This window comes from Coregonus clupeaformis, chromosome 29 (assembly GCF_020615455.1).
Source record: "Coregonus clupeaformis isolate EN_2021a chromosome 29, ASM2061545v1, whole genome shotgun sequence".
NCBI classification, from domain to species: domain Eukaryota; kingdom Metazoa; phylum Chordata; class Actinopteri; order Salmoniformes; family Salmonidae; genus Coregonus; species Coregonus clupeaformis.
This window is the reverse complement of record NC_059220.1, coordinates 267,501-289,056: the sequence shown is the minus strand read 5'-3', so window position 1 is coordinate 289,056 and position 21,556 is coordinate 267,501. Positions and strand designations below refer to the sequence as shown.

At 43.5% G+C, this 21,556-nt stretch overlaps 2 protein-coding genes across 3 annotated transcripts in view; both read right to left on the bottom strand.

Annotated features, from left to right (window-relative positions):
- Positions 1-2,538: 2,538 nt before the first annotated feature.
- Positions 2,539-16,743, bottom strand: pamr1a (peptidase domain containing associated with muscle regeneration 1a). The gene is made up of 12 exons (XM_041855713.2): positions 16,338-16,743; positions 12,219-12,398; positions 11,269-11,394; positions 8,007-8,121; positions 7,595-7,812; positions 7,248-7,355; positions 6,498-6,698; positions 6,010-6,237; positions 5,509-5,575; positions 4,833-5,074; positions 4,116-4,432; positions 2,539-3,413 (listed from the first exon to the last, which is right to left on the bottom strand). The coding sequence occupies exons 1-12, from the start codon at positions 16,537-16,539 to the stop codon at positions 2,841-2,843; spliced, it is 2,577 nt and encodes an 858-aa protein (XP_041711647.2). The 5' UTR covers positions 16,540-16,743; the 3' UTR covers positions 2,539-2,840.
- A 2,683-nt stretch (positions 16,744-19,426) lies between these two features.
- The window catches only part of LOC121546407 (cryptochrome-2), a 28,140-nt gene continuing 26,010 nt past the window's right edge, over positions 19,427-21,556 (bottom strand). For both annotated transcript variants that reach the window (XM_041857675.2, XM_045209064.1), the window contains exons 11-12: positions 21,379-21,556; positions 19,427-20,556 (exon numbers count right to left, since the gene is read on the bottom strand). The exon at positions 21,379-21,556 is cut by the window's right edge. In XM_041857675.2, coding sequence (XP_041713609.2) covers positions 21,382-21,556 — 175 coding nt within the window. In that variant the 3' untranslated portion in view covers positions 19,427-20,556; positions 21,379-21,381. The remainder of the gene's footprint in view (positions 20,557-21,378) is intronic.

Here is a 21,556-nt window from a genome sequence, read left to right as displayed (position 1 = left end):
GGTTGTACTCCAAGCTAAAAAGCAATGGATTATCAGGCTTCCATCACCATTAATATTTACAGTATCATGACATTTACATTTTTAGTCATTTAGCAGAGAGACTTACAGGAGCAATTAGGGTTAAGTGCCTTGCTCAAGGGCACATTAATAGATTTTTCACCTAGTCGGCTCGGGGATTAGAACCAGCGACCTTTCAGTTACTGGCACAACACTCTTAACCACTAAGCTACCTCCAAGTGAAAGTATATAGCAGGGGTATTCAACTCTGACCCTACGAGGTCCGGAGCCTGCTGCTTTTCTGTTCTACCTGATCATTAATGTCAGACACCTGGTGTCCCAGGTCTAAATCACTCCCTGATTAGAGGGGAACAGTGAATAAACGCAGTGGAACTGGCTTCTACTACCAGAGTTGAGTTTGAGGGGTCTAGAACGATCACCTAACGTCCCATGGATCTCTATTAAAGATACATTTGGTTTTCATTATAACAAGAGCATTACTTAACCGCAAGGCCACTAAACTGGTATGGTGTCTTCCTGAGTATCACAATTAAATCACAATTATTTTTTATTTTCATTGGTGTACCTGCCTTCTCCACTTGAGCAAGAATTTGTACAGTTATTACATGACTCATTGATTTAGAGAACAGTAACAGAAGCTTCAGTACGTCATTCCAACCATTTCTCAAATACATTACATTTGGGTTACCCGTTGATATCCACACTAACCATGGTAGTGACAGTTGCTATGGCAGCATGCACGGGAAGAATCTCAATGGCGTTTCCTTGACTCCTCGTGTCCTCTCTCCTCGCCTCCTTCTCAAAACCTTCTCTGACCTTCTCCTCCAATGGGTCTTGAGAAGGGGGCGAGGAGAGAGGACGCGAGGAGTCAAGGAAAATCCAACTGAGAATCTCCCATTGTGTAATTCCATTGGCTGTAAGGGTGTCATCCTGTTCTGAGGAGCTGGGGGGAAGCTGAGGTGTCTGTCTGAGTCTGACAAACAGAAGGATAAGGACGACCAATCCTCTGAGGGTTTCTCAATGACTGACAGCACATGTTTGACTATCTGCAGTGAGGCTCACATTCGCTCACGCAGATACACACAACACACTTTCACACTTACATTTAATGTACACAGTACGTACAGTATAGTACAGTACAGTATAATATAGTATAGTATAGTACATAGACCTACTGTACATAGGGCTCGACATACAGACAGTTCAGTACAGTGCAGTACACACATACATTCAACAAAAAATTATTTATTATTATATTATTTAAATTATCCAAAATGTTCAAAAAGCTTGTATTTAACCCCGGATGAAACAAGGATATGATATGATTATGATATGATATGGTTATTTTATGGTTATGATATGCTTATGATATGGTTATGACATTTGCAGTCAACATTCTCCTTGGGATGAGTAGTAAATCAATATACATCATAGTAATTAGTGGTAAATAAATACTGAACAAAAATATAAACGCAACATGCAACAATTACAGTTCATATAAGGAAATCAGTCAATTGAAATCAATTCATTAGGCCCTAATCTACAGATTTCACGACTGGGAATACAGATATGCATATGTTGGTCACAGATACCTTTAAAAAAAAGTAGGGGCGTGGATCAGCAGCCTTGGCAGCAGCTAATGGGGATCCATAATAAATACAAATACAAATACAGTATCTCTGTGTAATCAAATTGCCATCGATACAATGCAATTGTGTTCATTGTCCGTAGCTTATGCCTGCCCATACCATAACCCCACCGCCACCATGGGGCACTCTGTTCACATCGTCGACATCAGCAAACCGCTCACACCGTCACCATACACGTGGTCTGCGGTTGTGAGGCCGGTTGGACGTACTACCAAATTCTTTAAAAAGACATTGGAGTCAGCTTATGGTAGAGAAATTAACATTACATTCTCTGGCAACAGCTCTTGTGGATATTCCTGCAGTCAAGCATGCCAATTGCACTCTCCCTCAAAACTTGAGACATTTACATTTACATTTAAGTCATTTAGCAGACGCTCTTATCCAGAGCGACTTACAGTTAGCACATACATTATTTTATCGAACCCACAACCCTGGCGTTGCAAACGCCATGCTCTACATCCCCTGCCGGCCATTCCCTCCCCTACCCTGGACGACGCTGGGCCAATTGTGCGCCGCCCCATGGGTCTCCCGGTCGCGGCCGGCTGCGACAGAGCCTGGATTCGAACCAGGATCTCTAGTGGCACAGCTAGCACTGCGATGCAGCGCCTTAGACCACTGCGCCACTCGGGAGACATCTGTGGCATTGTGCTGTGTGACAAAACTGCACATTTTAAGTGACCTTTTATTGTCCACGGCACAAGGTGCACCTGTGTAATGATCATGCTGTTTAATCAGCTTTTTGATATGCCACACCTGTCAGGTGGATGGATCTCAGCAAAGGAGAAATGCTCACTAACAGGGATGTAAACACATTTGTGTACAACATTTGAGAGAAATAAGCTTTTTGTGCGTATGGAACATTTTTGGGGTCTTTTATTTCAGCTCATGAAACATGGAACCAACACTTTACATGTTGCGTTTATATTTTTGTTCAGTGTACATAATAGTAATTAGTGCAAAATATACATAATAGTAAATAGTGCCAGGGATGACTGTCCTCCCCACATCTCGTCTTAGGAAGTTTCCAATTGGCTCAGCAGAATACACTGCCAAGCGCTTAGCCCTGCCATCTATTTCAGGGAACTCGCACAGTGAGGAAGTGAGTTGTTAGAAAATAAAAACAGACTGTCAATGATGGTGACAGTGGCTGAGACATGGAGTCAAATCAGAGATCTACTTCATGTTTTTCTCTATCCAGTCTTTGAAGTTTTTTATCCGGGCATGGACTGTGTAAAGCACTGGGCCACAGTTCCATTTCTCATAACCAAAACTTTCTAAAGCCAGAAGCTCCCAGACAACACTATTGTCCCCCTGTCCCTCCGAAGGACCCGATGATGGCTTAGTGGCAGGAGATGGTATGATTGTGATGCCTGCACTGACAGTGGGACAAGGCTTGGTGGGATTGAGAGGGTGGTGCATTGTACACAGCATATTGTCAGTGATGGTGACAGGGGCCCCGCTCAGAGCAAACTGCCTCTCGCACTGAAGGACATCCCCCAGCTCGACCACTCCAGTCTGGGCTGTCTCGCCGGCTACGCTGGGTTTGGAACTGGACCTTGAGTCAAATGCAAGGAGCCAGCCTGTGGCATAGCCCTGTGTGGCGGTCACCTCCCCGCCTTGCATTTTGGGGAGACACACGGGCAGCACACGCTCACTGATCTTGGCCTTGTCCCGTAGCTTCAGAACAGCCAGGTCTGAGTCCAGTGTCACAGGATCGAAGCTGGGATGAGCCAAGACAGAGGAAACCTGTTGGATCAGAGGAGACATGAGGCAGATCGAACCAAAATGAATGCCGTGCAGAGAGTTAGAGCAGTGGCAGCTTGCTTGGCTCAGTCTAAACACATAAGTGCCCCAGCATGTAACTTGGAAGTACCTAAGCACAGCTTACTGACTTGCCATGTGCATTGAGATTTGGTCAGTGCGGTTGGCGACAACACTCCTACAATCTGTTCTCTGGAGGGGACAAGTGTTTGTGCATAACGCAAGGAGGTCTAATTGTTTAGGACAAATTCCAACCTTAGTTTCCAACATCTCCCATTGACATGACAATATATTATTTATACCAGTGTGTCATACAGATGTAGGATCTTAATTTGATCACCCTGTTGAAGGAGAACAGTGCAGAAAGGTAAAACTTGTAGTGTATTTGAGGTTTAGAAAGGCTTCTGAAGTTTGTAATTTCCACTTTGAAATGCCAGACTTGATTTTCCCTTACATAAAGTGTATCACGCCCACACTTTTACGCCCTGTGTAGATACAGCTGGGCGGCGCACAATTGGCCCAGCGTCGTCCGGATTAGGGGAGGTTTTGGCCGGGGGTGCTTTACAAGTAGGCAGTCATTGTAAATAAGAATTTGTTCTTAACTGACTTGCTTAGTTAAATAAAGGTTAAATAAAATAAATACAAAATAAACAGCATCCCCCCTAGCCTAGCATCACTCACACCCACCTGCAGTTGTTGCAGTGTCTTCATCTGGCCCTGGCTGTGTATTCCCATCACCACTTTAATGTTGGTTGGATCTACCCACTGGGGCTTGCTCACTCCTGCAACCACCAGGCAGTGACCTGCCACCAGCACACTGAGCTGGGTGACTAGAGCTCCACTGCACGCCAGCTGCCAGGGAGAGGAGGCCTCCTCTGGTGCCCCCTGTAGGCTAGAGCCAGCACTGCGGATGCTGGGGGAGCGTAGGTAGATGGCTGCATGCCAGGGCCAGCCAATCTCAGTGAGGTTCTGAGGGCTAAAGGCTGCTGGGAGTTGACCACACACTGTCACAGAAAGAGAGAGGAGTAGGTGTCAGAGATGGGAGAGGAAATAGGTTGTTTTCTGACTATGTTTCTAACCTCCATGTACACCTGCGGAGGCAGGTAGCCTAGCAGTTAAGAGCGTTTGGCCAGTAACCAAAAGGTTGCTGGTTTGAATCCCCGACCCAACTAGGTGAAAAATCTGCCAATGTGCCCTTGAGCAAGGCACTTAACCAGAGAGTCTGCTAAATGACGTAAATGTATCAGGGACACTTGTACAGTGATTAATGTGTACTAAATTGTATAAATGGATCAAATAAAGTTGGACCATATTCGAAAAAAACGAATCTGTTCATTGGCTGACTAAGTTTGAGTACAATCTCCCTTTCTTTGCAGCTTTTCTATAAGTCAGTGCTGCCCTCACCTGGCGAGCAGGAGACATGACGCCCACTCCACCTGCCTGTCTTCAGACAGGTGCGCCGGGGGCTACCACGGTGTTGGTAGAGAGGGAGGGCACACGCATAATCAATGCTGGTGTACAGGTGGTGGAAACCACGGGGTAACTCCCCCAGGGTAGGGTCTTGGGTGCTGGGAAGCTTCCCCGAGGAGGGTGGGTCATAGACCTTATGCCTAGACGAGGTGTAAAGCCTGTGGACTGGACTTTTCCTGTAGTAGGGGACAGAGAAGGTGTCTATGTACAAGGAGAATGCACTTAACAATGGACACGTTTTAAAATAGATATAGAATAAATGTTTACTGGGAAGTTATTGTCTGTAAAACACGTGTCAAACTCATTCCACGGAGGGCCGAGTGTCTGCGGGTTTTCGCTTCACCCTTGTACTTGACAGAGGAATTAAGGTCACTAATTAGTAAGGAGCTCCCCTCACCAGGTTGTCTAGGTCTTAATTGAAAGGAAAAAACAAAAACCTGCAGAGACTCGGCCCTCTGTGGAATGAGTTTGACACCTCTGCTGTAAAATAAAACCTAATCCACTCTAAAACCAGAAGCAGTGTTTAAATTCACCCAAGGTGCCGGCTTTGTACAGATTGACATACAAACAGTCAGAATGAGACATATAGTAGTGTTAGTACGGGTCATACCTGGATGGGGCCATTGGCTTCACAATCTTGTGTCTCACCAGCTCAGATACCTTAGGCTCTCGACAGGCTGTGGACACAGAGAAAGAGCACTTAACCACGTAATCAACAGTATTGTCCAATAACCTAAACAACAACACTAAAGCACTGTACAGTCTGATGTTATTTAAGCAATAAGGCCCAAGGTGGTGTGGAATATGGCCAATATACCACGGCTAAGGGGTGTTCTTAAGCACGACGCAACGTGGAGTACCTGGATACAGCCCTTAGCCGTGGTATATTGGCCATATACCACAAACCCCAGAGGTGCCTTATTGCTATTATAAACTGGTTACCAACGTAATTAGAGCAGTAAAAATAAATGTTTTGTTATACCTGTGGTATACGGTCTGATATACCACGGCTTTCAGACAATCAGCATTCAGGGCTCGAACAACTCAGTTTATAAATGTGGATAAACATGTGCAGGGGTTTTATCCAACTGACTGATTGCTGTCAGTATACCTCTCACACACAGTGGTCGCCGGCCACTCCACGAGCCGTCTGAGAGACAGGTGCTCCGGGAGCCTCCACTCAGGATGTAGGAGGTGTTACAGAAGTAGTCCACTGTGTCAGGACCTCCCCCAGAGCCCTGGACCAGCTGGAGGTAGCCATGGTGCAGCCTGGCTGGAGGAGGACACCCCCCCGGGCCTCTGACTGGGTCTGCACCCCTCTGACTGGGTCTAATGGGCTCTGAGAGAGGTGAAGAGAGGGAGGAGAATCATGTATTGAGAAATGTACTGGTCATTCAATGGTCTACCATGACTCTGTCACGTCTGTTCATTCCTTTGTGTACTCTCTTCTTGTTTTCATTGTGTCGTTTATTTTATTGACACGTGAGGCATCATCTAATGTAATGTACCTGTTCCATCAGTACTCATGTCTGCTTCATTCCTGTCTGTGCTGGGGATCAATAAAGTTGATCCATTCATTTCCATGATCTTGAACTTTACCTTTATCTACCTTTCCACAGATGGGCACTGTGCCACTCCAGGTGGCATTGGGCAGGCAGGTCCTCTGAGGGGTGCCACTCAGTGTGTAGGGTGGGTGACACAGGTACTGAACAGCCAGGAGTTCATCCCCCAGGCCGTACACAGAGAGGAGCTCTCCGTTCACGGGCCTCGCCGGCAACACACACACCTGTCTCCTAGCAACTGGAAGGGGGAGAGAGAGAGAGAGAGAGAGAGAGAGAGAGAGAGAGAGAGAGAGAGGTGTGTGTAGAAATATTATATCAACCATCCCCAGTTTGGTCTGGACTCCTGAAATGACCCTGAAAGCGCCCTCTTTGGCCTCATGGGTGGAATGTTAATATTTTTATTAAAGATATTTTTTTTTTACTGATGAAAATCCGGTGTTTCTATGTCAAACAGTTTTGTTATATTTCAGTCTTCTGTGTATATATAGTGTAATATTGGGATGCAAACTCAAAATTGAAGACATTTCAACTCTATATCTGACATGGTACAGGTGTCTTCTTTTTTAAAGCCCATAACCATGTGTGTGAGGTGTATACTTTTGTTTCAGAGTAGATTTGTTTAAGACGACCAAGAAACACTCTGTGTGACCCTCATTTTAACCCACTGCAGTAAAAGGTTATCCTCCCAGCAAGCAGTAGAGCTAGGTTTTATAATACCTGAATGAAATGAATAACTCACTTTGTTTGGTGGGGAAATTAGGTTATTGGGAGCAGACGGATCACTAACCATTCTCACAGAGTTGACCTGTGTAACCTGCCAGACATGCACAGCGAAAAGACTGTACTGGGTCCAGGAAACAGGTGCCATGGTGCTGACAAGGGGAGGGGCTGCACGCTGCAAGGGAGCACAACATATGAAACAAACAGACAATTAGACAAATTATTAATGATAATGAATAATAATAATTTGAATAAACAGACAGGATGAGCGACAGACAGGATGACTGACTGACCGACCGGCTGATTGATTGAAATCATTTAAATAATCTTGGCCAAAATATAACCATGTAAGGACATGCAACAATCTATGCTAAAGTGTTGTTCGTGATGGCAATAATCCCTGCCTGTAGCTACCCGAGATCTCCTGAAAAGTGGCAAAGAAGCCATCAAAGTTGTTGTAGCCGTCTGAGACAAACAGGACGTGCAGCCTGGTTCCAGAGGTTCTGATTGGTGGAGGCAGCTCATTCCCACAAAACCGGCCAATGACAGGGGAGCTCAGGCTGTCACCATCCCGCAGCTCCACGTAGTCATAGTGACAGTTGAGGTCAGGCTCTAGACTAAGCATGGAGAACCTGGACGGAACCAAACAAGGTCTTGGTTATGATTATGTTTGGCTGTTAAGTAGGAGAAGATACGAATCTATATCCGGTGTCCATGGATTGTGACAGACAACTTCCTCATAGAATACCATTCAACTTCATGAAAACCAATGAGAGATTCAATGAATTTGACGGTATAGTACAGTATGATCAATTCAGGGACCAACCTGAGCTCCACGTTCTCCCCTCTCTCTACCTGCACCCTCCACTCACAGTGCGCATTGATGGGGTAACTCTCCAACATGATGAGGCCCTGGGCTCTACGAATCACCCCTCCACATGCTAGGAACAAGAACACATTTTTTTTTGGTTTGCAGCAAGTCATTAAATTTTTTTTGTAATGAACAGTGTTGGGGAAGCTACTCTGAAAATATAGTTTACCAAGCTACCAATTACATCACATTGGCAGAAGTTAAGCTACACTAAAGTTCTAAACATAGTTAACTTTACTCTACTTTACTTTACTGAACTAAAGTTACATATGTAAATCTGAAATGTCATAGAATACAAAATTGCAAGAATAGATCACTCTGGAGTCAGATGATAACAGAATGTGTAATATAGCCTATTAAACATAAGAACTTTCTAGTGAGAATTAGGCAGGTCTGATGCCGAAAAAGAAAGGACATTATTGTCTACTTCACACATTTTCTTTGTGCAAAAAAAGTAGTGTAGTTCCAGTAGTTAGCTACAATGCTACATGGCTATAAAGTAGTGTGTAGTTCCAGTAGTTAGCTACACTGCTACATGGCTATAAAGTAGTGTGTAGTTCCAGTAGTTAGCTACACCGCTACATGGCTATAAAGTAGTGTGTAGTTCCAGTAGTTAGCTACACCGCTACATGGCTATAAAGTAGTGTGTAGTTCCAGTAGTTAGCTACACCGCTACATGGCTATAAAGTAGTGTGTAGTTCCAGTAGTTAGCTACACTGCTACATGGCTATAAAGTAGTGTGTAGTTCCAGTAGTTAGCTACACCGCTACATGGCTATAAAGTAGTGTGTAGTTCCAGTAGTTAGCTACACTGCTACATGGCTATAAAGTAGTGTGTAGTTCCATTAGTTAGCTACACTGCTACATGGCTATAAAGTAGTGTGTAGTTCCAGTAGTTAGCTACACCGCTACATGGCTATAAAGTAGTGCGTAGTTCCAGTAGTTAGCTACACTGCTACATGGCTATAAAGTAGTGTGTAGTTCCAGTAGTTAGCTACACCGCTACATGGCTATAAAGTAGTGTGTAGTTCCAGTAGTTAGCTACATTGCTACATGGCTATAAAGTAGTGTGTAGTTCCAGTAGTTAGCTACACCGCTACATGGCTATAAAGTAGTGTGTAGTTCCAGTAGTTAGCTACACTGCTACATGGCTATAAAGTAGTGTGTAGTTCCAGCAGTTACATTTGAAGTCGGAAGTTTACATACAACTTAGCCAAATACATTTAAACTCCATTTTTCACAATTCCTGACATTTAATCCTAGTAAAAATTCCCTGTCTTAGGTCAGTTAGGATCACCACTTTATTTTAAGAATGTGAAATGTCTGAATAATAGTAGAGAGAATTATTTATTTCAGCTTTTATTTATTTCATCACATTCCCAGTGGGTCAGAAGTTTACATACACTCAATTAGTATTTGTTAGCATTGCCTTTAAATTGTTTAACTCGGGTCAAACGTTTCGGGTAGCCTTCTACAAGCTTCCCACAATAAGTAGGGTGAATTTTGGCCCATTCCTCCTGACAGAGCTAGTGTAACTGAGTCAGGTTTGTAGGCCTCCTTGCTCGCACATGTTTTTTCAGTTCTGCCCACACATTTTCTATAGGATTGAGGTCAGGGCTTTGTGATGGCCACTCCAATACCTTGACTTTGTTGTCCTTAAGCCATTTTGCCACAACTTTGGAAGTATGCTTGGGGTCATTGTCCATTTGGAAGACACATTTGCGACCAAGCTTTAACTTCCTGACTGATGTCTTGAGCTGTTGCTTCAATATATCCACATGATTTTCCTTCCTCATGATGCCATCTATTTTGTGAAATGCACCACTCCCTCCTGCAGCAAAGCACCCCCACAGCATGATGCTGCCACCCCCGTGCTTCATGGTTGGGATGGTGTTCTTCGGCTTGCAAGCCACACCCATTTTCCTCCAAACATAACGATGGTCATTATGGCCAAACAGTTCTATTTTTGTTTCATCAGACCAGAGGACATTTCTCCAAAAAGTACAATCTTGTCCCCATGTGCAGTTGCAAACCATAGTCTGGCTTTTTTATGGCGGTTTTGGAGCAGTGGCTTCTTCCTTGCTGAGCAGCCTTTCAGGTAATGTTGATATAGGACTCGTTTTACTGTGGATATAGATACTTTTGTACCTGTTTCCTCCAGCATCTTCACAAGGTCCTTTGCTGTTGTTCTGGGATTGATTTGCACTTTTCGTACCAAAGTACGTTATTCTCTAGGAGACAGAACGCGTCTCCTTCCTGAGCGGTATGACAGCTGCGTGGTCCCATGGTGTTTATACTTGCATACTATTGTTTGTACAGATGAACGTGGCACCTTCAGCCGTTTGGAAATTGCTCCCAAGGATGAACCAGACTTGTGGAGGTCTACAATTTTTTGCTGAGGTCTTGGCTGATTTCTTTTGATTTTCCCATTGGCACTGAGTTTGAAGGTAGGCCTTGAAATACATCCACACCTCCAATTACATTTACATTTACATTTTAGTCATTTAGCAGACGCTCTTATCCAGAGCGACTTACATGAGCAATTAGGGTTAAGTGCCTTGCTTAAGGGTACATCGACAGATTTTTCACCTAGTCGGCTCGGGGATTAGAAACAGCGACCTTTCGGTTACTGGCATAACGCTCTTACCCACTAAGCTACCTGCCGCCCTATTGACTCAATTGACCCAATTGACTCAAATGATGTCAATTCGCCTATCAGAAGCTTCTAAAGCCATGCCATTGTTTTCTGGAATTTTCCAAGCTGTTTAAAGGCACAGTCATCTCAGTATATGTAAACTTCTGACCCACTGGAATTGTGATACAGTGAATTATAAGTGAAATAATCTGTCTGTAAACAATTGTTGGAAAGATTACTTGTGTCATGCACAAAGTAGATGTCCTAACCGACATGCCAAAAGTATAGTTTGTTAACAAGAAATGTGTAGAGTGGTTGAAAAACTAGACTCCAACCTAAGTGTATGTAAACTTCCGATTTCAACTGCAGATACACTGCTACATGGCTATAAAATAATTAACTGCTGAAACGGTACCAACATTTCAATTTAGTTCAACTACCACCAAGCTACTGCAAAATGTAGTTACAATACTAGTTGAATTACACGTAGTTCACTACTCCCCAACACTGGCAATGAAACCAGTGAGAAACTCCCCAACACTGTGATTTAGAAAACACTCTACCCCTGAAACAGCTTACTCACTCCTGCAGTCTCCACCTGCCCAACCCTGACGACAGCCTGTACAGAATCTCCCTCGGATGAAGAAATCGTCCTTGGCCTCCCACGTCCCATTGTGACAGGTCTTACAGTTCTCAAACAGACTGCAGCCTGAGGGAAGAGCAGAAACAGGGGGACCAGTGGATCAGACCAGCGTTCCTGCATGCAGTTAAATGACATGCAATTTCAACCAATGTTTTATCACTTTTAAATGTTTGATTAATTAAACGTTAATAAATCCGTAAGAAAAAGTGAATAAACGACTTATAACCGGTATAAATCCTTGTATGTACATCTTAACGTAAAGCGTTATCATCGTGTGAAGAATAAGAAGAAAAAGGTCAGTGTGCAAACAGTTGTATTGGGTAAGAAAGCTGGAAGGGAGCAACAGGGAAGCAGTAGAGGCACAGATTATAAGAAGGAGCCAGATGTCTCACCGGATGTATACATCTGAAGCATCCATTTAGATCTTCTGCTCACCACCAAATATGGTGATGAGAGGAAGTCCAATGGCGGGAAGTGGGAGAAAATGGAGCTAAATGAAACTTGGCGGACATTCTGCACATTTTCTCATTGATAAAACATTCGATCTCAATACAGTTCTCTTCCCAAAATTACAATCTGTACAGAGTGGACTAAGTTTTGTAGACTTTACCCTTTGCCAAAGTTTCAAAAAATTGTGTTGTTTAGAAGGAATGCAACGGCGAATTGAATTATTGCACATGCACACTTCACAAAGAAGGCGTTACCTAGCAGAAATATGCAAATATATGCTAAAACCCACCAATAGGATCTCACTAGGTCATGCTTGGTTCTGCCCACCTCCTTGCTTGTTCTGTCCACTGTGCTTCATTTGCTCCCACTAGAAACGACACCGATGAGATATCTTGGGTTAGTTACCAGTATCTTTGGTAGAGGTCTGATAGGTTGTTTACCAGGGTGGATGATGCAGGGGTCACACTGGTCCAGTTCATTGCGGCAGCAGGGGACGGAGTACCCGACCCGTGCACCCTGGGAGGGACACCTACACTGGATCAGGTGGTACTCACAACAGTCCCCACACATGTGGTTCCACTCTGAGCTGGGACACTTGTCATCCACCACACCTCTGGAATCTAAATCAAAGCAATCAGTCAATCAAATGTATTTTCTAAAGCCCATTTTAGCGTGGCAGGTTAGAGCGTTGGGCCAGTAACCGAATGGTCGCTAGATCTAATCCACGAGCCGGCAAGGTGAAGAATGTGCCCTTGAGCAAGGCACTTAACCCTAATTGCTCCAATGGCTGTCCCTGGTCGTGACGCCACTCCCCTAGGGCCTCTCACATACAAACACATTTCCAATTCACACATGTATTAACACACACTTGTACAACACATGATACCAAGCCTAAACTCAAAAGAACAAGCAATGCCGTAAAATAACATGCTCTATAGTCTACATGAATGCACGTTTTGATTCATAACATTTCAAAATAATATATTTAGCTACAGTTTGAAGGCAACTCAAAGCAAAGCACACCTCAACTGTTTCCTCTCTGTACTGGAAGAGTGTTTTTTGGGCTAAAATTATTTGTATAAAGCTTTATTTTTGCTATCCCAGAGATCTGGTTATCACGTTTGCTTGAGTAGGGCTCTAATGTGTTTAACCTGGTAGCCCAATTCTAATCTTTTTTTCCCACTAATGGTCTTTTGACCAATCAGATCAGCAAGTAATTTTTTTCATTTCCCTTCACCAATTTGGACTATTTTGTGTATGTCCATTACATGAAATCCAAATAAAATGTCATTTAAATTAGAGGTTGTAATGGAACAAAATAGAAAAAAAAACGCCAAGGGGGATGAATACTTTTGCAAAGCACTGTATATCAGACAATATGCCACGGGTATGATGCAAAACGTCCTTCCTGTTATATTTCTGTTGGTAACCAGTATATAATAGCAATATGGCACCTCAGGGGTTTGTGGTACATAGCCAATGTATCACTGCTAAGGGCTGTGTCCTAAGAACAGATTTTAGGCGTGGTATATTGGCCAATATATCACACCGCCTCGGGCCTTATTGCTTAAGTATAGCATGTGTAAACTGGAAGAGGGTTTAGGGTAGCAATCCTCTGTGAGACTATAATTTGTTTGATACCTCTCATCAACTTCCAGGTGTCTTGTGGCAAGTTCTATGTGAGAGACAAGAAAAAAGGACCCAATGTGATTCTATGCAGTCATTTTACAGCTCTCTGTTCACTAACTCTGCTGAGTGGGTTAATCCTATTGGAACAGGGGGTAATGTGCTTGAATCGTAAATTCATGGTTCAAAGTTCATTACCTGCTCCCCCAGGGGTCATTACAATAGCAAGAAACCCCCCCAAACGCAATCTAACCCTATCTCGTGATGGTGCCAAAGACGTGTCTTTTACCCTCTACAGACTAAGCCCTGTCTAAGCTGGGGTTCTACTGAGCTATTATGAACTGTTTTAAGAAGGTCATACCAAGGATCATTTAGCAATTTGATTTGAATTTTTAAGACCCCTTGAAGTATAAAATACTACCTTGCCAACATCATGCAAAGCTGTCATCAAGGCAAAGGGTGGCTCCTTTGAAGAATCTCAAATATAACATATATTTTTTGTTTAACATTTTTTTGGTTAATGCATGATTCCATATATATTATTTCATAGTTTTGATGTCTTCACTATTATTCTACAATGTAGAAAATAGTAAAAATAAAGAAAAACCCTTGAATACATATATATACATACATACATACATTTGAAGTCGGAAGTTTACATACACCTTAGGCAAATACATTTAAACTCAGTTTTTCACAATTCCTGACATTTATTCCTAGTAAAAATGCCCTGTCAGGTCAGTTAGATCACCACTTTATTTTAATTAATAATAGTAGAGAGAATGATTTATTTCAGCTTTTATTTCTTTCATCACATTCCCAGTTTACATACACTCAATTAGTATTTGGTAGCATTGCCTTTAAATTGTTTAACTTGGGTCAAACGTTTCGGGTAGCCTTCGAAAAGCTTCCCACAATAAGTAGGGGGAATTTTGGCCCACTCCTTCTGACAGAGCCGGTGTAACTGAGTCAGGTTTGTAGGCCTCCCTGCTCGCACACACTTTTTTAGTTCTGCCCACACATTTTCTATAGAATTGAGGTCAGGGCTTTTATTTTTTATTTAACCTTAATTTAACCAGGTAAGCCAGTTGAGAACAAATTCTCATTTACAACTGCGACCTGGCCAAGATAAAGCAAAGCAGTGCGATAAAAACAACAACCACACAGAGTTATGTGAAGGCCACTCCAATACCTTGACTTTGTTGTCCCTAAGTGTTAACCTCTTATGGATCGGACCCTTTTTTTCAATTTTCGCCTAAAGTGACATAACCAAATCTAACTGCCTGTAGCTCAGGACCTGAAGCAAGGATATGCATTTTTTGATACCATTTGAAAGGAAACACTTTGAAGTTTGTGGAAATGTGAAATTAATGTAGGAGAATATAACACATTAGATCTGGTAAAAGATAATAAGTGGCGCAGTGGACTAAGGCACTGCATTGCAGTGCTAGCTGTGTCACTAGAGATCCTGGTTCGAATCCAGGCTCTGTCGTAGCCGGCCGTGACCGGGAGACCCATAGGGCGGCGCACAATTGGCCCAGCGTCGTCCAGGGTAGGGGAGGGAATGGCCGGCAGGGATGTAGCTCAGTTGGTAGAGCATGGCGTTTGCAACGCCAGGGTTGTGGGTTCGATTCCCACGGGGGGCCAGTATGAAAAATAAAAAAATAATGTATGCACTCACTAACTGTAAGTCGCTCTGGATAAGAGCGTCTGCTAAATGACGTAAATGTAAAAAAACTTTTAGATTTAGATTTTGGCCACTAGATGGCAGCAGTGTGTGCAGTTTCAGATTGCAATACTGGACTATTTTGTATCAAGTCTACCCAAATATGCCAAATTGGTCAATTTATACATTATCAAGTACATAACTCTAGAGAACATACAAAAATTATATGGTAATACAAAATGTAAGTTTACACACTCCCAGGAATGTCATACATGATGGATCATTAGCTTATATACCAACTTTCACACATCTAGATGGCCGGGCGGGGTGGGTGTGTATCCAGAGACAGCAGGGGTTCAAACTGTAGAACCCAGTTCCTACATTTGAATACAAAAATGGATTTCATCAAACAAAACTATGCTACATTTTATCTCTGGGACCCTTAGGATGATAAATCAGAGCAAGATTACTGAATGTAAGTACATTATTTACCTTCAGAGGTACCAGTTGCCGTGATTAGTTTTTGTTGTTGTTGTGCACTCTCCTCAAACAATAGCATGGTATTATTTCACTGTAATAGCTACTGTAAATTGGACAGTGCAGTTAGATTAACAAGAATTTAAGCTTTCTGCCCATATAAGACATGTCTATGTCCTGGAAAGTTTGCTGTTACTTACAACAGTCATCCTAATCACATTAGCGCACGTTAGCTCAACCGTCCCGTATACGGGACACCGATCCCATAGAGGTTAATAAACTACTAGTCATACATATTCTCATTCCAGTCTGGTCAAAATGAGTGTGGCAATACACAGACATTTTCCCCAGCTTTCTAACAGCAGAGAAGTTAAAACCCAGACATTACTTAGTATGTGACCAGAGAAGTTATAACCCAGACTTCACTAGGTACAGTATTTGGACCTGAGAAGTTAAAACCCAGACATGACTAGATATGTGGACCAGAGAAGTTAAAACCCAGACTTGACTAGATATGTGGACCAGAGAAGTTAAAACCCAGACTTGACTAGATATGTGGACCAGAGAAGTTAAAACCCAGACATGACTAGGTGTACCCATATGACTCAGAGGGGAAATTAATTACTCAGCAACTGCAATTACAACAAAAGCAAAACTCTAACAATGGAAGTCCTGGGAACACTTCAGAATAGGGAGGCTAACACAAGTTACAGCATGCTCAGTAGGGTAATACATCTGAATTAAATGTGTAATCGTCAGTGTATGATGAAATCATCGCTCCAGCTCTTACCGTGGGGCCAGGCACTTCCATGGAGGCAGAGTAGAATGACACGGAGAAGAAGAGGCAGGAGGTGTCTTGGTTGCAGATGAGGGGGCATCGGCGCCCTCTGGCTCACCAGAACCATAGAGCTAGGAACCAGAACAGACATGATGTCACTGAGGAGTGACAGGAGTCCGGAATCTAAAGTGTTCCTATTCAGAACGCTCCACATCAACCCCACTATCCTCTCTTTCTCTGTGCTCTAGATGTGACGCAGCTGTTGAGGAGATCACTCACACACACCACACTAAAGAGAGAGATTTAACCCTTTCTTTTCACCAGGAGTCACACTAGCATTCTGCACTCTCTCTCGCTCTGTAATGATGGACAAGCATCTATGCGTACTCACCATGCATCTGGACTCTCCAGCTTCTGTTTTTACAGACATGCCATGTGGAGTTCTGGAGCTCCAAAGGAAAAGGGGCGTGGCTGCATGTTGGCATGTTGAGCGTTTGAGGGAAAACACGGTCACTTTTAATGGAGCAAACAGAGATGGTGAGATGATGATACTTCAGGGAAATAGTTTTTCCATCTGTGTGTATGGCGGGTGAATTCAGGGAAGCCTGAATCAGGATGCCATTGTACTGTAACCCCCTCAGGCTCTGGCCTGCAAGATCTGCGGGGAGGCCATGCCAACAAACAGTGATAAGCAGAAATATCATTCCTGTTCATAGAGTTATGTCTATAGGACTGAACCTGGGCAAAGCTTCTGTAATGATGACAGTGTATTATCTACTAAATGGCCCCAGGCAATGGGGCGGACAGGCACTGCACAGCTCATTGCAATCACACTGTTTGTTTTCCATTACCTGGCTTGGATACAGTTTCCATGTTGAAAAATCTCCCTTTTTCCAGGCATTGCATCCAGATGGGACTCAGAGTTCAGATTTTAACTGACCATAGGGACCAGAACCATTAGGTTTAGTGGACATTTGCCTTCTACTTCAAGAGAAGCTTGAGAAGAAACCAAAGAAAACCCCCCTATGCTTTATGTACTATAATTTACAAACCCCTAGCCTGTAACCCTTCGACACTTGTGTACATCGGAACACAAAGACTATCAAATGCCTTAGTAAGCTAAATACATAACCAAAAACAGCCTTGGGGAATCGACTACAGCCAAGGTAAAATGGAAAAATCATGTAGGTTTCTATTTTGAGTGGACCATCCCTTTAAGCAATATGGTAACAGCTTAACATTCCCTTTGTGAATTATACCCACCTGAAAGACGAGACAAGAGCCACCTGGTGGTTATGTATATAAGCAGCATTTAATTAGAAATACAATATTTTACACTTTTACAAATTAAGTAAAAACACAAATTGATTTAGAATACATCCATTTTACAAAAGAAACATACATTGAGTAGCCATGAGGGGTAGAAGGATAAAGGAGAATATATGACAGAGTGACTTGGGGTTACACCGGACGACAACACATTGACGGGTCAAACAGCACAGACTGCCGAAACAGACTCATGAGATTAGTTTTGACTCACGAGTCATGCGAGCACAATGACTCTTTAGCATTGAAGCAACGGTGAACCAGAGCCATATCTAAAGATCTAGTTTATAATAGAAAATATATATAATAATCTCTATACATTTCTCTTGTGTTTTCCATTGCTATGATTCAACAATTAATTGCTATACTCGGCGCAATCCCTTGTGCTATTTGACAGACCAATCAACAAATCATTTCACATTAGAACTTATTGATAGAACTTGATCAAATGTAACTGTGTAGTTAGTACAACAACAAGGGATATGGATTATATTTGACCCTGTCCTTCATTTTACACTGTAGGCACAATAGCAGATTTCCTCTATATGGGACTTGGATCAACAGCACTGTTAAGGGCTTTTCACACTACTGACCCAAACTGGACCAAGACAAACAAAGCTGTACTGAGCTGGCCTGGTTACAAATCCAACATAGTTGATGGCACCATGCTGAAAAGGACAATGTGATCAGAGCCAGCAGTTGGGGTAGGTACGATAGTGTTAAAAGGGTATTTGTTACTGGTCCACAATGCTTCATATTGTACTAAAATCTCTGTGCTGAGTTAGCACAGATACACACGCCATGTCACAGACATTCATACCAACGAGTCTGTTTTTAAGAAGTAGTGGTAATCAAACATACTGTATAATAAAGTGCTTTACTTAAAGTGACAGTTCACACCCAAAATCTAACTTTGTGAGACGTTTGCAAGTGGACAATGTAGTGCTAATCGTTCTCGTTCATGTATAGTTGTATAGTTGTAGAGGTTGAGGAGCTCAGCTCTATGGAGGCCGAGGGCAGTCTCTGAGAAGGCAGCCATGCCATGCTAGGTGGTAGTCTGTCTGTTTTACATCCTTGTATTGGCGTGGAAGACCACCAAACATGCAGTGATAACCGTTCACCAGTTCACACCACGGGAAGATTAGCACCCTCATTCATCAATATCAAAAGAGGAGAATTTAATCTGTGTATTTTTACATTGCATTCATAATCTTACCAAGAAATCCATGTTAGACAACCCACATTTCCACTATTCCCATAGTAAACTTTGGCTTTCAGTTGAGTCACGTTACCAGTCAGATCCCTCATCCACTCTAACGAAGGGCCCTACCTCTAACGAAGGGCCCTACCTCTAACGAAGGGCCCTACGCATGCAGGTAAGTGCTAGCCTTACGAGCGTTTTGTTTTAGACCAATAAATACTTTAAATGTAAGATGACACCTAAAGTTAAATCGATTTTCTCTCACATAATTAGCCTTCATTAAAAAGCAAACGACAGCTAAGCTTAAGCAAACTTAGAGCAGAATTGATGTGAGCTTATCAGACTGGAATGTGTTGTATGCAGTGTTATATGCGAATCAATGCGATGCAAATGAAAAAAACTAGGACAATGGAAAAGGAGTCTGGCTCCAGTAATCTCTTGAAGCCAGTCAGATTGTTGCAAAATCAAATTCAGGGATGTAGCTCAGTTGGTAGAGCATGGCGTTTGCAACGCCAGGGTTGTGGGTTCGAAAATAATTATCACTCACCTGTAAGTCCCGAAGCTCTCTAATGACATTGAAAAAGTTGGTAGAACCACGAAAACCCTTGGTGAGATGGAAGGGATAAACTAACAGTTCAACACTACATCAACCTTTGGATCCCAGGGGAGAACTAGCAGTGACTGGTGTGGTGTAACATCACTAGTAGTATGGCATAGCAGATAGGGAGAGAGTAGATAGATGCCCCTCACGCGAGGTGTTCCCAACCTTTCCTCCTCGAGACACGTTGGTGAGGACATCACAGGTTCTTCCACTCACCTTTGGGGCGACCAGTAAGCAAATGCTGCTAACCTGATGCCCCCTGACACCACATCTCTATAGTTTGGGAAGCCCTGCCCTAACCTCACACGCCAGCCCGATGCCCTCTGACACCACATCTCTATAGTTTGGGAAGCCCTGCCCTAACCTCACACGCCAGCCCGATGCCCCCTGACACCACATCTCTATAGTTTGGGAAGCCCTGCCCTAACCTCACACGCCAGCCCGATGCCCCCTGACACCACATCTTATGTGAACTACTGTAGGCCTATGTGGTGAGCTGGAGGTCAATCGCAGCACACCATTTTACACCATAGCCAATGAGAACACAGCTAGAGCAGAGGACGTTCATAATAGGGAGTTGTTTTGACAAACGAGGAAGTGAGTGAAATACTCTACGTGCAAACTGAGGCACGCGACAGGGGCGTCACATATTACCCTTAGGATTCCCTTCATACCATGTGTCAAAAGATACACGGCTACAGGGTGAGGCTTCCCTTAGCCCTAAACCACACCAGCACAGAATAGAACCACACACACAAACCTCGGAGAGTGAACTGATCACGCTCTCGTCAGTAGAAAAACAGTTACTGATCTTCTACATAAAACACAGCAGGAAAATGTCAGCGTGTACTGAGTGCAACAGCTGGATCTACAGCCTATATATATATCACTGAAACCTTGATATGGTATTGGTGGGCATCGTTTTACTGCAGATCTAACTAACAACTGCGGTTTGTTTTGCTGTCTGCGTTGCTTTTGCAGGTTTGGGCGGTGGCTACTGACAGTCGATGGACCCGTGGACGAGGCGAAACAGGGAATGATGCAGGGCTGTGTGTGGAGGGCTCTCCTTCCAATCAGCGTTGAGTCACAGGTGCATCAACAATCTAAAAAAATGAAAAAATAAAGAACACACAAATGCGTATGTGAATACAAACAGGTGTCCTGATGCAATTCACTGTCAACACTCTTATCCTCTTCTGTCAAACATCAATGCACTCCCATTTTCTGATCGCTTTACTTATCAACAGAGCATCTGGCAAATCTCTGGTTTCTACCAACCTGCAATCACCTTTGCACTAGATAATGTGATGAAATGATCCCCCCTTGGAATCTTAACATGAGTTCTAATGGCCATTCTGTCAGGTCAAGTTTAAATCTAATGTTTGGGTTATTGTGGATCACACAGTGTCTTGCTTTGTGACCACGACCGCCACCTGTTAATGTTATCATTTCAAGGCATGGGACAACAGCTCGAGGTTCTGCCTGATCCAACCCCTCCCCAAAGCCCTGTAGGCCCGATAGGTAAGGGGGCTTGATTAGATTTTAAGCCCCAAAGGTGTGTTCTTCTGCTTAGTTCGGGGTATCGGAGGGCAAATCGCGGAGCTGGGACACGGGGTCCCACGAGTCTGGCTAACCCTAGAGAGGTCAGAGGGGTTAGCCTCAACCCCCCCCACCTTCCCCAGTTGTTTGTGTGAAGGTTTATGTAGACCAGTCTGTCCACAAGGGACTAACCAGTCCCAAGCCCAATGGTTTTGGAGAGAGCCTACTGCTGTAACATCCTTACCGTTAGGCAGTAGAGGACATCAAAAAAGCTAAGTAGAGTTGTATGGAGACATATTACTTTTTTGGATTCATGGGTGGCACAATGCCACTGTTAGTTCCACTATCTGTCAAGAGACCCCTGGGGGAAAAAAAGTGTTGTTTACCTGTTATTGCTGGGAGCTGTCGGAGCTCCCCCCGTGGGCTGAGCTGCAGCAATGGACCTTGGCCTGGGTGCCCCACTCTGTTAGCTCCAGCAGGTTGGGGCCGTGGCCCCTCTTCCTCGGGGGCGAGGGTCCCGCTGGCGTCCAGTCTCGCCGTCCGGAGTGAGAGGACGAGTACGAG